Source organism: Thunnus maccoyii, chromosome 18, assembly GCF_910596095.1.
Source record: "Thunnus maccoyii chromosome 18, fThuMac1.1, whole genome shotgun sequence".
In the NCBI taxonomy this organism is placed as follows: Eukaryota; Metazoa; Chordata; class Actinopteri; order Scombriformes; family Scombridae; genus Thunnus; species Thunnus maccoyii.
In genome coordinates, this window is record NC_056550.1 from 27,997,950 (window position 1) to 28,014,074 (window position 16,125).

General features: G+C 37.4%; 2 protein-coding genes across 3 annotated transcripts in view; one reads left to right on the top strand and one right to left on the bottom strand.

The window, feature by feature from the left end:
• The window catches only part of LOC121884534 (coxsackievirus and adenovirus receptor-like), a 25,043-nt gene extending 19,071 nt beyond the window's left edge, over positions 1-5,972 (bottom strand). The window contains exons 1-3 of one of the 2 annotated variants that reach the window (XM_042393405.1): positions 5,781-5,972; positions 4,591-4,947; positions 4,380-4,478 (exon numbers count right to left, since the gene is read on the bottom strand). In XM_042393405.1, coding sequence (XP_042249339.1) covers positions 4,380-4,478; positions 4,591-4,947; positions 5,781-5,856 — 532 coding nt within the window. In that variant the 5' untranslated portion in view covers positions 5,857-5,972. Of the gene's footprint in view, positions 1-3,566; positions 4,479-4,590; positions 4,948-5,780 lie in introns of those variants that run through there. The other variant, XM_042393406.1, reaches the window with a different exon arrangement.
• A 2,300-nt stretch (positions 5,973-8,272) lies between these two features.
• LOC121884523 (Fc receptor-like protein 5) lies at positions 8,273-12,983 on the top strand. Its single transcript, XM_042393385.1, has 7 exons — positions 8,273-8,354; positions 8,507-8,709; positions 9,036-9,071; positions 11,001-11,261; positions 11,340-11,579; positions 12,054-12,215; positions 12,455-12,983. The coding sequence occupies exons 2-7, from the start codon at positions 8,679-8,681 to the stop codon at positions 12,562-12,564; spliced, it is 840 nt and encodes a 279-aa protein (XP_042249319.1). The 5' UTR covers positions 8,273-8,354; positions 8,507-8,678; the 3' UTR covers positions 12,565-12,983.
• The last annotated feature ends 3,142 nt before the right edge of the window (positions 12,984-16,125 follow it).

Here is a 16,125-nt window from a genome sequence, read left to right on the forward strand (position 1 = left end):
AAAAGGTTAAAGAAGTCCTATTCATATGGACACGCAACTGTTGTTTTAAGACACACTTGAAAAATTGAGAACCTGTGCTTTAAGGTTGGACGAGGATTCAAAATAAGCCCAGTTGGTGATCCAGTTTGAGCTCTGGGAACATGAGACTTAACAACCATTTAATTAATCAATTTCAAGATCATGAATTACAGTCCCTTGATGAGTCCACATAGCCTATAATATGCAATTCAGATGTAAAGAATTACAGTAGATGAATCAGACTTCGAGGTTGACTGAACTGGGATCCATCAGGATGGAGTAGTGTCAAAGTCTCAGTGATGCACATTGGAAGAAGTACTCAGATCCTTTACTGAAGTAAAAGTATCAATATAGCGATGTAAAAATACTCCATTAGAAGTAAAAGCCCTCCATGAAAAATTCTACTACAGTAAAAGTACATAAGTATTATGAGTTTGATGTAGTTAAAGTATTGCTGTAAAAGTACATAAGTACTATGAGCTTGAAGTAGTTGAAGTATTGCAGTAAAAGTAGTGGTTTGGTCCCTCTGACTGATATATTATTATATATGACATCATTAGATTATTAATAGTGAAGCATCAATGTCAGAGCAGCATGTTACTGTTGTAGCTGCTGGAGGTGGAGCTAGTTTACACTACTTTATATACAGTTAGCTAGTTTAGTCCAGTGGTTCCCAAACTAGGGGTCGTGAGATGATTAATGGGAGAGGAAAGAAGAAAAAACAAAGTTCTGATACACAAATCTGTTTTCAGGTTTTGGACTTTTTCTCTAATCTTTGATTTTTGCTGAAATATTGGATCATTTGAACATTTATTGAAATGAAAGCATGTGAGAAGTTTAGAGGGAAAAATCACTATTTGGTGGAGCTGTTAACAACTCATAGACATGTGAAATGTGACCCCGACTACACACTGCTTTATGTAAGACGTCAAAAGCCAAAAAGGTTGGAAACCACTGGTTTCATCTTTAACAATGTGTTGTATTTTAAAAGCTTGTTATATTATCCATTGTGTCAAATCTTCATCTGAAATAGAGAAGAGATGGAAGTGATTGTTCAGGTGTTTCTATTGGACGTCTCCTCACACAGAGAAAGTGTGTTTTAATAAACCATTAAAATCAGGTGGTGTGTAGGCATCATCTTACTCTGGATGGAGGCTGAAACTTTTCTCTACATTTGGCAGAAACTGCTGAGAGGTTGGAGCCAGAGCGTCATGTATATTCATAGTGCTGCAGGTGAAACCTGCTGAGTCATTGTAAAGTCTAACCAAAAAACACACACAACACAGTCATCGTCACAGGAGGAAAACAGAAAGTTCATTCTCAAGTTTATTGTTGGATACAAAAATTCTACAGTGTCAGAAAAGGATGCAGTGAACTCACTAACATGGAGTCTGTCAGCCTCAGGGGGAGCCTCACTGTGAGCTTTCAGTCGTTTGAATTGCTCTTCGTCTGCAAGCTGCTGCTCCAGTAGCAATTTTTAAAAAAAATTATAGAACCACCTACAGGTGAAATTGTATCAAACGCTACAGACTTGTTTAGCATCCCCATCTGTACAACTTTGCTGAATCTGGTAACCATGGAATATTACATTTAAGAGATATGGCAGTTAATAAACAGCATGTTGGTGTTTCACTAATGGCCACAAGGTGGGTCTGTTGGTGCTATGATTCAGTATATCATGCAGTTTCTCATGGAGAACTTGTGTACTGAGTTTCATTTTATTAAAGGCAACAAAATTGCAGAAATATCATGTTATAATATTACAGTAGTGCCCCCTGTGGGTAGAATTGTATCAAACATTACACAGTTATGCAGTGTGGCTGTATGCACAACGTTCCCAAATTTGGTTGCAATCCAATTCAGTATTGAAGAGTTGTGGTCCCTTTAGTGCATCAGGCCATGCCTTGAAAAGTTTGGTAACCAATTACAGACAAATGGTAAGTGATACCAAAAAACAAACACATAAGTTTTGTTCGGGGTCCTCTAAATATGGTATGTACCAATTTTGGTATAGATTAGATAAAATACAGTTGTACTCATAAGTTTACATAACCTGGCAGAATTAGTGTTATAGTGTTTATGGTTGTGACCAAAAAGTTCAATTTTGATCTCATCACTCCAAATGACTTTGTTCCAGAAGTTTTGAGGCTTGTCTAGGTGCTGTTTTGCAGACTGTAAATGGGATGTTTTATGGCGTTGGTGCAGTTTCTGGCAACTTGACTGTGCAGCCCATTTTTGTTGAAGTACCTCGTTATTGTGCATCTTGAAGCAGCCACACCACGTTTTTGCAGAGGATTCTGTATTTCAGCTGAAGTTGCATGTGGGTTTTTTTTTTTTGCACCCCGAACAATTTTCCTGGCAGTTGTGGCTAAAATCTTTGTTGGTCTACCTGACCGTGGCTTGGTGTCAGCAGAACCCCTAATTCCTAATTTCCACTTCTTTATCAGAGCTTGAACACTACTGATTGGCATTTTCAAATCTTTGGATATCTCTTTATATCCTTTTCTTGATTTATAAAGTTCAACTTCTTTTTCTTGCAGGTCCTTTGACAGTTCTTTTGCTTTCCCCATTGCTCAGTATCCAGTAAAGTCAGAGTAGCCCTGGATGAAATGTGCAGGGTCTTGAGAGCTGGGAAACTCATTAACTATTTATACACAGATACTACTTACAATCAAACAAGTCACAGATGTTGAAACTTACCCCTCATAGCCATTTAAATCTGTGTGTGTCATCTTGTGTGTATATTATCAGGACAAACATTCAAGGGTATGTACATTTTTGATCAGGGCCATTTGGGTGAATTCAGTTATCATCATGATTTAAAAAGAGCACAATTATGTGAAAATAAATGGCTTCACCTGATCACTATCCCTAAATAAATGTTTTCTGCACTATCAGTCATATTGTCCAAAAAATTCTGCCACTAATGAGTACAACTGTATGTGCAAACAGAAGCAACATTTTTTTTACCTCAATATCCAAAATAACGGAAAATTTTTCCAGGTGCAAATGGCCGTGGCGTATATCAGTTGAATCAGTTTCATCTAATGAACACACTGTACAAATATTGTTTTGCCACGCCTCACGATTCATGAGTTATTAGACAAACTGTAAAGCGCCAAATAACTGACCACATGGTCGCGCTATAGGCACTATGTTTTAATATGTTAAGTATTTCCACATGGGACACCTGTATATGAAGTTTGAATAGTTTCGCACTCTTTTGAGATATCAACTTTAAAACATTCCTCCCATAGACTTTCCATTATAAGTTTTAATACTTTAAAAGAAAAATAAAAAAATCACTTAAGTACAATAAAGTTACAATAAAATAATAGCATATACCTCCTTAAGAAGATGTACGGTTTGGCATTTAAACTAATTTTGTATGACAAACAGTACAGAAGTAGATAGATGCCAAAAAACAGGGAAATAATAACTTGAATGTGCATTTTCTGAAGAAAATGTGTGAGAGCTGCAAGCTTTTGGCTACTGCTCCAGCTGCAATTTTTGAAAATCTTTTAGCACCACCTACAGGTGAAATGGTATTTCACATTTAGACTTTTAATTGCATAGAAAATAATGGTTGTAGTGCACAATTAACATATAAAGCAACTTTGTTCATGAGAATTATAATTTATCCAGACAAAAAGTTATTTCTGGTCTAAAACAATTGCTGCTCTCCTTTCTGCCTGATCAAGTGAAGGGAGGTCTGAGCAGTTGAGTCTCAAATATTCCTACTCAGTTTGACAATTTCTCTAATAGACACCAAAAAACAGTTAAATACATAATAATAAAGAGTGAAACTAACATAGTGTAAGAGCTGCACATTATGGAAGGCCCTGCTTCCGATAATACTTTCATTTTGACAGTATAACTGTCATAATTATGGAGGACGCTGCCTCCGATAATTTTGTCATTTTGACAGTATAACTGTCATAATTATGGAGGACGCTGCCTCCGATAATTTTGTCATTTTGACAGTATAACTGTCATAATTATGGAGGACGCTGCCTCCGATAATTTTGTCATTTCGACAGTATAACTGTCATCATTATGGAGGACGCTGCCTCCGATAATTTTGTCATTTCGACAGTATAACTGTCATAATTATGGAGGACGCTGCCTCCGATAATTTTGTCATTTCAACAGTATAACTGTCATAATTATGGAGGACGCTGCCTCCGATAATTTTGTCATTTCCACAGTATAACTGTCATAATTATGGAGGACACTGCCTCCGATAATTTTGTCATTTCCACAGTATAACTGTCATAATTATGGAAGGCACTGCTCTCCTGCTTCAACACCAGGGACGTCTGAATTCTTCTCCAAACATCCTTTAGATTTCTTGATGACAAGTCCAACAAGAACAATTACAATCAAAGCAGTTACTGACAGAATTACTCCAACATGTCCATGTGTGTATTTTCCACCCGCTGTGTTTCCAGCTTTGGGACCTGCAGAACAGAAACAGATGTGAGGTATCATCTGTCAGGTAGGTGGTGACTAAACTTTTCAATCTCATGTCCGACATTATCTGCTGACCTCTGATCACCTCTACAGACTCACCTGATTCTTCAACCTTCAGGTTTATAGTGCTGAGGCATTCAGGTGCGTCTCTCTGACTCCGCCCCACTGCTTTCGTTTTAACGTGACACTCGTATGTCCCAGTGTCATTGATGGTGACGTTCTTCAGAATCACAGATGCGTTTCCGTCCTTCATCTCTGGATCCATCAGCTCCACTCGACCACGAAAAGATGGATGCTGGTAAGACTCAACTAAGCGCTGCTCTCGGTAGAAGAAGACCCGACCATCGTCTGACTTTAGGTCAGCTCTGATCCACTGTAACACTCCGATAGTACCACCTTGACCTTGACACTGAAGCATGGCATTCTGTCCAGGATGCACTTTGATGTCGAAATGGTCTGAACAAAAACAAAAACAATGATCAGCATAGTAAGAAATTATTTTATTGTAAGCAGTTACAGCTCAAACAGCTCCACAGTGAGGCCTTGAAGTGACTCTCTCCACTTGCATAACAAAATACATTTGAATTTATCGCATGTGAAACACAAACAATGTTAGCATCACGACAAAAGACATTTTTGTCTTTAACATTAACATTAACTTCGTGACAGCGGAGGTTAATGCTGGCAGCAAACAAAAAGGTGATGCATTTCCATCACTGTAGGGTACTGGAGAAATACAATTTACTGAGCTTTGAGAATTTTAGATTATTTTCAAATTTGTGCCTAGTTTATAAAATGTTAAATTGTTTGGCTTCCGCCACTATGTGACTTTGTGTAAGTTCTATTAGATCCACCAGAATATCCTCTATACCAGATTGTACCAGACCAATTCGTCACACTGCATTTGGACAGTCAGCTTTCTCTGTGAAAGCCACAAGTCAGTGGACCATCCTGCCTGATAATATGAAGAGCTGTAGTTCCATCAGTACTTCTCAACTCTGTAAAATCACTAAATCTGCTCCACATCTGTACTGCTGTTACAGTCTCTGTTTGGGCAGCAAGCTCGACACAAACTCCATTTAAAACATTTGATGTTTAGCAGGTAAAATGTTTAACATATCAACAACTACGCGTTTCGCATTTTAGCATGCTAACATGGGCAAAGCCATCTGATTGTTGTTGAGATATTTGAGCTTGGATCAAAACAGTGGACGGACAGACTAGCATGCAGCTAGCATGACAAAGCAAAAAAAAGGTAAATCTGTAACAAACACATATTGACAGTTCACCTTCAGCGGCTGACATCTGAACTGAAACCATCATGGTGAGGACAGCCCTGAGTAATTTACATGTTTCGGTATCCATGACGAGTTGCAAACTCTTCTGAGCTGCTATTTCCAGTTTACGTACGTTCTTCTTCTTCTTCTTCTTCTACTAGTACTACTACTACTTCCTCCTCTTCTTCTTCTTCTTCTTCTTCTTCTTCTTCTGCTTCTGCTTCTGCTTCTTCTTCTTCTTCTTCTTCTTCTTCTTCTTCTTCTTCTTCTGCTGCTGCTGCTGCTGCTTCTACGAGGCGTTTTACTGCCCTCCGCAGGACAAAATTTAACTGACACAATCACACTTCATATTTTGTGTCCTGCTAACCAGAAGACCTCAGAGATGAGCACAAGCCAGGAACTTTGCTTGGAGTGTATAAAAATACAAACCAGTTTTATTTGTTTTTTTTTTGTTTTTTTTACAAAAATGAGTATTACAAAATGTAAAAAGTAAAATACAAGAACTTGAATGTAAAAGATAAAAAGAAGAAAAACCCTCTCTAAGATTTAAAGAAGGCAAAAAAGGGCCAAGAGCCAAAATGCAAAAGGGGCCTAAAGCCAAAAAAGGGCAGAAAAGCCAAAAAGGAAAAAAAAAGCCTTGAAGCTTCTCCGGCCTCCACTTTTATATCATTTGTCTTAAAGCATCAACATCTCAAAATCCATACATGGTCACCGACCAGAACATCAGCAAACTATTGGATAACAACACAACACAATTCTGAGAACTGTAACAATATAATATATTTTAACATTTGGAAGACTTCACAGTTAAAGGTCAAGGATGTAGAGTGTCTTTGTCAGGTGCAGAAACCACAGCTCGCTCTGCAGGCCACCGGCTTCCTGCTGATCTAAGCAGGAGCGTTAAATTGCTCTTGCACAAAATTTCAGTTACAGTTCAGCTCAACTGACAATGATTTCCATCACGTATTAGTTCATAGTCAATTTTCATAAAAAGTTTTGCTTTCTGTATTATATTTGCTACATTCCAGGAAAACATGCTTGACTGTTTCAGGACATCCACACTCACATAATCCAGTAGGATGTTTTCCTATAATGTGCAAGCACTGATTTAACCCACAGTGTCCAAGCTCAGTCTGTGAATTTTAACAGAATCTCCTCAGGTTCCAGAATAATAACTGACTTTTTTAATCTGCAGATGAAGAGTAAAATAGTGCTTTCCTTTGGTCTCCTTTTCTCATAATCCCTTGATTTTTCCTTTAAGTTCCACTCTTCCCAGGGATATATTTACATCTGTTTCTCCTTTCTTTAGGACTGTCTTTGCTATAGAATCGACTATTTCATTTCCCTCAACTCCAGAATCCCCAGGACAAACATGTCAGATTTTTCTTTATTGGATACTGCTTCCACCTCACCATTCTGTAAAACTGGAATAGGTCTTCTTTTATAAAGTCCTGACATTCTGTGTTAATTTTTGCATTTTTAATTACTTGTCTTGCTACTGCCCTAAATCTCTTATATTCCACTGCATAACACAGCATTGAATGTTTTCTTAATTTTATACATGCTCTATTTCTGTTTGGTTACTCCCTTCTTACTTTCCTGCCATTATCACCTCTGTCCTGAGGATGTGTCTGCCATGCGTCATGTGTTTTCTGTGAAAAGCACTTGTCATGCTATGTTTAAGTGCTGTCAGACATTCAACTACCGACTAAAGAAAGCCAGTAGACAGACAGTAACACGCTGCTGTTGGAGGAAATGTTGGCTACTTTAATGAATGCCACAGTAATGCTGTTAACAGAAGAACACATGTTCAAATGTGATGTGTTTAACTTTGTTTACACATTGCAAATAAAAAGCAAATAAAAACACTCAGGAGAATCAGTGTGTCAGCCATGAGCCATGATCTGAGCATTAAGTGTGACTGTATTAAGAAATTGTTTAATCTCATTGAAGTCACTAGAAACTTTTTTCTAGTGACTAGTGTCATTGTCTCTCTTTCTGTTGCTGTGTCTGACCATCCTCTGAGCTCAACTCTGTTCACACAACAGGATTATAACCAAAATGGGTACCTGATGTCTGTAATCATTTGTATTGACATGATTCAATTTTTATTTTATGGAGCCAATGAGTGTCATCGGTTTCTTGGTAACACCATTATTGATTTGATTTGAATCACGTTGTTTACAGGGTGAAACTCTCTGGTAGAGGGTAGAATAGAGCTGCTGGTTCCTGAGGTGTTTTTCCTCTTTCTGTATTCATTTTTTCTGATGTTTCTTTATTTAATCTCCTCAATGTTACTGAGCACAGAAACTCAGGGCTCTCCTGGATAATGTCACAGTCCTACAGGTTTAAATTCTGAACCACTTTACATTATTTAAACTTCCTTTCTGACAAATCATGTATTTCTCCGTCATTTTGGTTGACAGCTCTAAATACTACACTACCCATGATCCTCAGCTGCTGCAGCTATGGAGAAGAAACCAGTCAAATTCAAAATGCTTCATTTTTGAAGTTGTAAACAAAATGTGTCGCCTTGGTCACTCAATAGTGATCCAGAAATGAAAATTGAACTGATTCACTCTGCAGGTTGTAAAGCTATTTGCAGCGGTTTGTTGCTGAAAAGCACCCTGGGAGTCGTAGTTAATCAAAACTCACATTATTTAACTGTGGCTGCAGTGATGGATGCTTCTTCACTCATTTAACATGTTGGTGTTTTATCTTTTATTTCCCTTCTTCAGGTGAGACCTTTAACGGAGCTCCTGAGATGTTTTCAGCTCACCTGCTTGGTTTATCTGCCACCTCCTGCAGAGAAAACTACATATCACCTAGAACAGGAAGAAGAAGAAGAAGAAGAAGAAGAAGAAGAAGAAGGAGTGTCGAGTGTTTGGTCTCATATGACCGGACAGCAGAATGGAGCAAACATCTCTTCAGTGGCTGCTCTGTAAGTAAAGTTTAATATTAGGAATCAGCTATGATCTCATGTAAACTTACAACTCATTGTTTCAAAATGTCCTTTCACCCACAACCTTCAATATATATGTTTTAAACCTGTTTGTTTGTCTCTGTTTTAAAAAAAAATTTAAAAATCCTTCTGTTTTATGTTTTTTTCATGTTTTGTGAAGCATGTTGTATGTTGTCTTGTTTGAAGTCTTGTTTAGTACGTCTACATGGTATTAAGGCTGAAACTTATTGTCAGTATTGGTTTAAGTAAAGTTGTTTTCTCTGCTTATATGTGAAACTTCAAACCTGACTGTCATTTCCCTTCAGGTCTGACCACAATGCTCTTCTGCAGATGCACTCAAGGTTGGCACACATATTATATAAAATATATCAACATACACAGCAGCAGGAAGAACAGACTTAAAAAAAATGAAAACAAGTCAAACAAAGAAATAAAGTGAAACACAGCACATATTTTTATTTGTATTACCTTTCAACTGCATGTACGCATTTACTGTCAAAATTACAGATCAACACTGGGAGCTGTTTTCATAATGAAAAAAACTGTTCTTGCAATTATAAAGGACTAATAACTAAATAATTGTCCTTTTAAAATATATTTTTTAATTGAATCAAGACACAGTGGATGCATACATAAAAAGAAATGCATATTACAATGTATTTCACTTTATTGCATTGTTTGATTTATTTAATTTAGGCATTTTAAATCTTCTATAGAAACACAGAGATATCTCATGAACATATGAAAGATTTTATATGAAAATATACCTGTAATCAGGACATTATAAGTAAAGGCTGGTCTAATGTAAGGAGGACAGGAAGGATTTCTCCTTGATAATTCCTCCTCCGTTTGGTCGCTTTTCAGACAAAAATACACATTTATTTATTTTTATATATTTTATGTTTGTCAAATGTGAATTTTTGCTGTTTTTCTCTGTATTTTTAAACAAACAATATTAAACTGAATATCTTTGAGTTTTGACTGTTAGTCTGTGCAGGACTCTTTAAATCAGTGATGAAAATAATCATTAGTTGCAGCCTTGATAGAGAGATGACATTTGGAGTATCTTTCTCTGCGTGAATAACATTATGGACCCTTCATGTATTTTTTAGAATGAAAGGCTTGTCTTTCATGAATAAATCTGTTCTGATGTGCAGGAGCAAAACAAAAACTCGATTATATATTTAACTTCTTTAACAAGTTGCTGACTTTTTTCATGATAAAGTTACTTTTTTAAATTTTTTACACTAAAGAAGATTTGACACAATGGATAATATAACAAGCTTTTAAAATACAACACATTATTAAAGATGAAACCAGTTTCCAACCTTTTTGGCTTTTGACGTCTTACAAAAAGCAGTGTGTAGTCAGGGTCACATTTCAGATGTCTATGAGTTGTTAACAGCTCCACCAAATGGTGATTTTTCCCTCTAAACTTTTCACATGCTTTCATTTCAATAAATGTTCAAATGATCCAATATTTCAGCAAAAATCAAAGATTAGAGAAAAAGTCCAAAAACTGAAAACAGATTTGTGTATCAGAACTTTGCTTTTTCTTCTTTCCTCTCCCATTAATCATCTCACCACCCCTCAGATTTATCTGCTGACCCTTTGGAGGAGCCTGACCCCTCAGTTGGGAACCACTGGACTAAACTAGCTAACTGTATATAAAGTAGTGTAAACTAGCTCCACCTCCAGCAGCTACAACAGTAACATGCTGCTCTAACACTGATGCTTCAGTATTAAAAATCTAATGATGTCATATATAATAATATATCAGTCAGAGGGACCAAACCACTTCTTTTACTGCAATACTTTAACTACATCAAGCTCATAATACTTATGTACTTTTACTGCAATACTTTAACTACATCAAGCTCGTAATACTTATGTACTTTTACTATAGTAGGGTTTTTCATGCAGGACTTTTACTTGTAATGGAGTATTTTTACATTGCTGTATCGGTACTTTTACTGAATGTATCTGAGTACCTCTCCCACGACTCAAAGACTGTGATTAGTTTTCAGGAGGAAGTTAGGGGGACTTTCTCTCTTTTCACAATGAAAAACAAATCAATTATCAAAGACAAAAGGCAACATAATGTATCCTTATAATGTATGTCCTTTTAACGTGTGTTGCTCATTTATTATGACACACAGTGGAGAGAGTTGTGAAAGCAGGTTGAAGCTGTGAGAGTTTGCAATGCAACAAACAACAGTGTCATCAGCATAACATGTCATCATTTAGTTTATACTCTGAATCCGCCACAGCTGGTCTGACTGTGAGTCCCAGCAGCTCCCAGTTTTTCCAATGGGCGTCCATCTCTCTGAGCTGTGAAGAGGATGACAGCTCTGCTGGATGGACGCTGAAGAGGAACACAACCAAAGACACCCGGACAGAGTGTGGCATCTGGGGAGAACCAGCTGGTTCCTCCTGCAACATCGGCTACGTCATCACCTGGGACAGTGGAGTTTACTGGTGTGAGTCCAGAGAGGGAGAAACCAGTAACAGCATCAGCATCACTGTCACTGGTAAGATCAGACTGTGGAGTTAGTATTGATGAAGCTGAGTGTAAATGATGAAATGCTGTAGTTTGTCTCTGTGTTCAGATGGATTAGTGATCCTGCAGAGTCCTGTCCTCCCTGTGATGGAGGGAGATGATGTCACTCTGCACTGTAAAACAAAGACCTCTGACCTCCCAGCTGATTTCTATAAAGATGGCTCCCTCATCAGGACTGAGCCTAAAGGTCACATGACCATCCGCCATGTTTCTAAGTCTGATGAAGGCCTCTACAAGTGTCACAGCAGCAGTCATGGAGAGTCTCCACCCAGCTGGATCACTGTCGCAGGTGAGGAAGTTACCTTTCATTTCACCACTTATTTCATCCACATGTTCACTCTTCCCACTGAAAATCATGCAAACTTTGTATTGACGTCCCTTGGTATACATTTTTTTCAGAAAGATAGAAAAACTGGTTGTAATCTATATAAGAAACTCAATAGAGTGTACAGAAATGGAATATAATGTACAATTTGAATGTCTTCATGTCTGTTTATCACCATGGATGCAGTTTCATATCATGGGTTTGTATGACTCTCCTGCTTGTGACAGAACCTTCTATGATAATTTAGAGAAATTACTAAGAATAACTTCCCATAAATCAGAAGCATTAATTTTCTGTGATTTTAACATTGATTGGTTAGATAAAAGAAGGAGAAAAAGCTTAAAGGTGATGACAAAGTTTGACTTTGTCAGGTATACAGTATGACATAAGTTCATGCTATTTACCTATTGACATGACCAGGTGTGATTCTCTCTGTAGGTAAACCTGCAACCATAGCCACGACCCCTGTTTCAACAACCCCACCCCCTGTTTCAGCAGCCCCACCCCTTGTGTTCAGACTGGTCTGCCACCTCGTGGTGTTCTGTCCATACTTCATCTCCACTCTCCTCATGGTGTCTTTGTATAGACACAGGCCCACAGGTAATCATTCACTCACCTTGCAGCCACACAGCCATTCAGCAACTATCAATCAATCAATCAATCAATCAATCAGTCAACCAACCAACCAATCAATCAATCAATCAATCAATCAAGTGTTACACAGTATCTCTATCAGTTATATGGTGTTGATTACATGTTAGTTACAATCAATCTTTGCCTCTGTCAGTCGTGTTCTTGAAAATGTTTCTAAATTTGATCAGTAACTCCTCATACAACAGGAAACGACCTACTTGTCTCCATGGCAATGCCCCTGCCCACCCAAGCTGAGCAGGGATTGGCTGATGACGATGACATCATCACCTCTGTCACCACAGAGCATCATTTCTGAATTGGACCGATGTGCTGTTGTTCTGAAGTGAAGCTAAAATGAAAAACAACAGAGGAGCCGAAACATGTCCCTGTGGAACGCCACATGTTCTAGTTTGACTTGTACATCCACCATGTTGAACTTCATCTCAGACTTCAGCAGCAGCAACAGTCTCACTTTAAACTCTTGTAATCTGATCACGTGAACAGCTGCGTTTGAGCAGTTATCAGGATTAACAGAGTCAGGTTTAGTGAAGCCTGATAATTCAGAGAAGACCGACTTAGCTTAACTTGTTTGATAATAATACAGACTCATGGACAAATGTCACGTACAGAGCAGTTTCCATTCTGCTGTGAGTCGTGTTGTTGTTCATGTTTGTTTGGTTCAGATGTCGTAGAGGAATCTCAGCCGTACAAATAAAAATAAAGATGTTTTCTGTGTGTGTTTAGTTATCATTTGGTTTGGGGAAGAGGAGAGAGAGAGGAACAGGCAAAAAGGTTCAATCAAGAGCACAAATTATTAAATCGGAAGCACAAATTATTAAATGGATGCTATCAGATTTTTAGACTAATGTTAGAGTGGGAATGATAATTGATAATTGAATAATTGTTTTAGTTGCTAAAAAAATTCTGTTTCAAGCTTCTCAGATGTGATGATTTGAAGCTCTTCTGTGACAGAACAAGTATTGATCGAACAAAACAAAATTTTATGACATTTTACAGACAAAATGATAAATCAACTGAGAAAATGATCAACCCTGTTGTTCTGGACTATTGTTTGGTCTTCTGGGAATTTTTCTCTGTTTTCTGATGTTTTATTGACAAATGGATATATTGATTTGCCAAAAAATAACTGAAAATTAAAATGATGAAGGAACAAAATAAGTATACTGAATGCTAAATTTGAAGGAATCATTAATTTACATTTGTTTCTATCAGTCCCTCCAGGAAACTGTGTATTGCAACTGCAATAAATTAACGCAAATTCAAGAAATCTCTGCAATATTGGCAAGAGCTTTAAATTTTGCTAAATTATTACAACTTTTCCACATGAAATGTCCAAATCATCAGACAACGTGTGACTCTTTTATATGACTTTGAGCCCATGGTTCTCATGTTCAGAAAATACATTTAACATGAACAATGAAATATTGTTGTTGCTGTGATATGCATGATGCTTTTTATCCAATGAAGTCATAAAATATGACTCTCCATTGGTAGGAGTTTAAAAAATAATCTAATTATTTTTCTTTGCTTGCAATTTTTCCAAATTCCCGCAATTTTACCACAAAAATGCACATAAAATATTGCAAATTGTATCTCAATTTTTGAGAAAAGCCGTTACAGAATCAAACATTTTTGGCTGCAGTAATCCTGGAGGGACAGATGAGTTCACTGTACTTCAGGTTTCTCTTTACATCTTCAGTTTATAGAGAGTAACTGAGCTCTGATTCAGCCTGGCTCCTTATAATGATATCAGACTGTTTTTTCGTCTCATATTATCTCACTTGAAGGATTTCACTTGATTTTTCAAGGCCTGAAGAGGTGGAAACGAGAACCACTGAGTGGCTTTGTGTGTGTGAATGTGTGTGTGTGTGTGTGTTACCCAGTGTATAGGTGCAGACCAGCTTCTGATTGGTGGAGATGTGTAGGCAGCGTGGAAACACAGAGTTGCTGTCCATGTGGAGGGGGAGTATCAACACAGTGACACACAGAACACCACACACACACAACCCACTGAAACACACTGCGCACACAGAATAATCAGTACAAAAAAATAAAACACTGAGCTTTAAAAACTCTGTATCATTCAGAAAAAGTCAGAGGTCAGACTGTGTTCATAACAACAAACTGCAACTCCCATAGTGCACTGCTGTCAATAACATCCAATCAGAGAGCTTCAGACTCTGTTGCTATGTGACTGACTGACAGAGTAAAGTTAGAGGTTCATCTTAGTAAAACTTTTTATTTTACAAAGATGTTTTGTTCTGAAACTCTGATTTCACAGCTCTCAATGGAGACGTCTCCATTGCAACATCCTCTAAGACTCATGGGTAATGTAGTATTATACTTTTTCCCACCCACTTACTTACCTTTATAAATTCCAAATGAATGTGACTGACTAGCTTGAACATTGGTTGAGCAGTTTATTAATGTTGCATAGCAACCACAGGCAGCCGGGGACTACTTTCTTGCAAATGACTCTAGTAATGCAACTGTTATTTAATAAAACAGTTTTTATTGGATTGTCTCTATAATTTCTTTTTTGGGATATTTGGTAACCATTTTATGAAAGCAGTATCTCAAGACTGGCCATGGTATATTGTGGTTATATCATAGTGAAGGGGAAAACTTAGCTGTGATGTAATCTCAACATACCACAGCCAGTGGTGAGATATGGCTAAATCTGCACCTGTAGTGACTGAATGTTGTGATCTCAACAGTGCAGGAGGCAGGTTTCAGAGCAGACAGCACCCTCTGCTGGCCTTTCCTCAACTCCTTGTTTCCTCTTCTCCTTCTCTCAGCTTTATATATTACATATAGCACAAATATATGTGTATACAGTATACAAACATATATAGACCCATACTTTTATATCACAGTAGTAGAAGAAGTATTCAAATGACTGATTGATATATTGATATTGATATGACATCATTAGATTTTTAATACTGAAGCATCAGTGTTAGAGCAGCATGTTACTGTTGTAGCTGCTGGAGGTGGAGCTAGTTTACACTACTTTATATACAGTTAGCTAGTTTAGTCCAGTGGTTCCCAAACTAGGGGTCGGGTCCCTCCAAAGGGTCAGCAGATAAATCTGAGGGGTGGTGAGATGATTAATGGGAGAGAAAAGAAGAAGAAACAAAGTTCTGATACACAAATCTGTTTTCAGTTTTTGGACTTTTTCTCTAATCTTTGATTTTTGCTGAAATATTGGATCATTTGAACATTTATTGAAATGAAAGCATGTGAGAAGTTTAGAGGGAAAAATCACTATTTGGTGGAGTTGTTAACAACTCATAGACATGTGAAATGTGACCCCGACTACACACTGCTTTTATAACACAATATTTGCATCCAACCAGAAAGTTCAAATAGTAGAATAAAGTACTGATGAAGCAATATTTACAGGCGAGAATATGTGAGATATATTGTTATATAAACACAAACATATACAGATAATAAATGTATTGTTATTATTATTATTACTATCGTTATTATTGTTATTATTGCTGTTATTATGCTTCTCCGTGTCTCTCTCCCCTCTCCCTCTTTCAAGCCAACCGGTCGAGGCAGATGGCGCCCACCTAGAGTCCGATTCTGCTTGAGGTTTCTTCCCGTTAAAGGGGAGATTTTCCTTGCCGCTGTTGCCAAGTGAAGAGTACGGTCCAGACCTGCTCTATGTGGAAAGTGCCCGGAAATAACTTTGCTGTATAAATAAAATTGAATTGAATTGAAAATTAAAGTAAAAAGAACGAGGCAAGATTTACAAATAAGGTACAAGGGATAAAGCATGTATAAGTTACATACAGATGAAATGAAATGAATATTACATATGAGAATAAGTGCAGACAATTTGTTT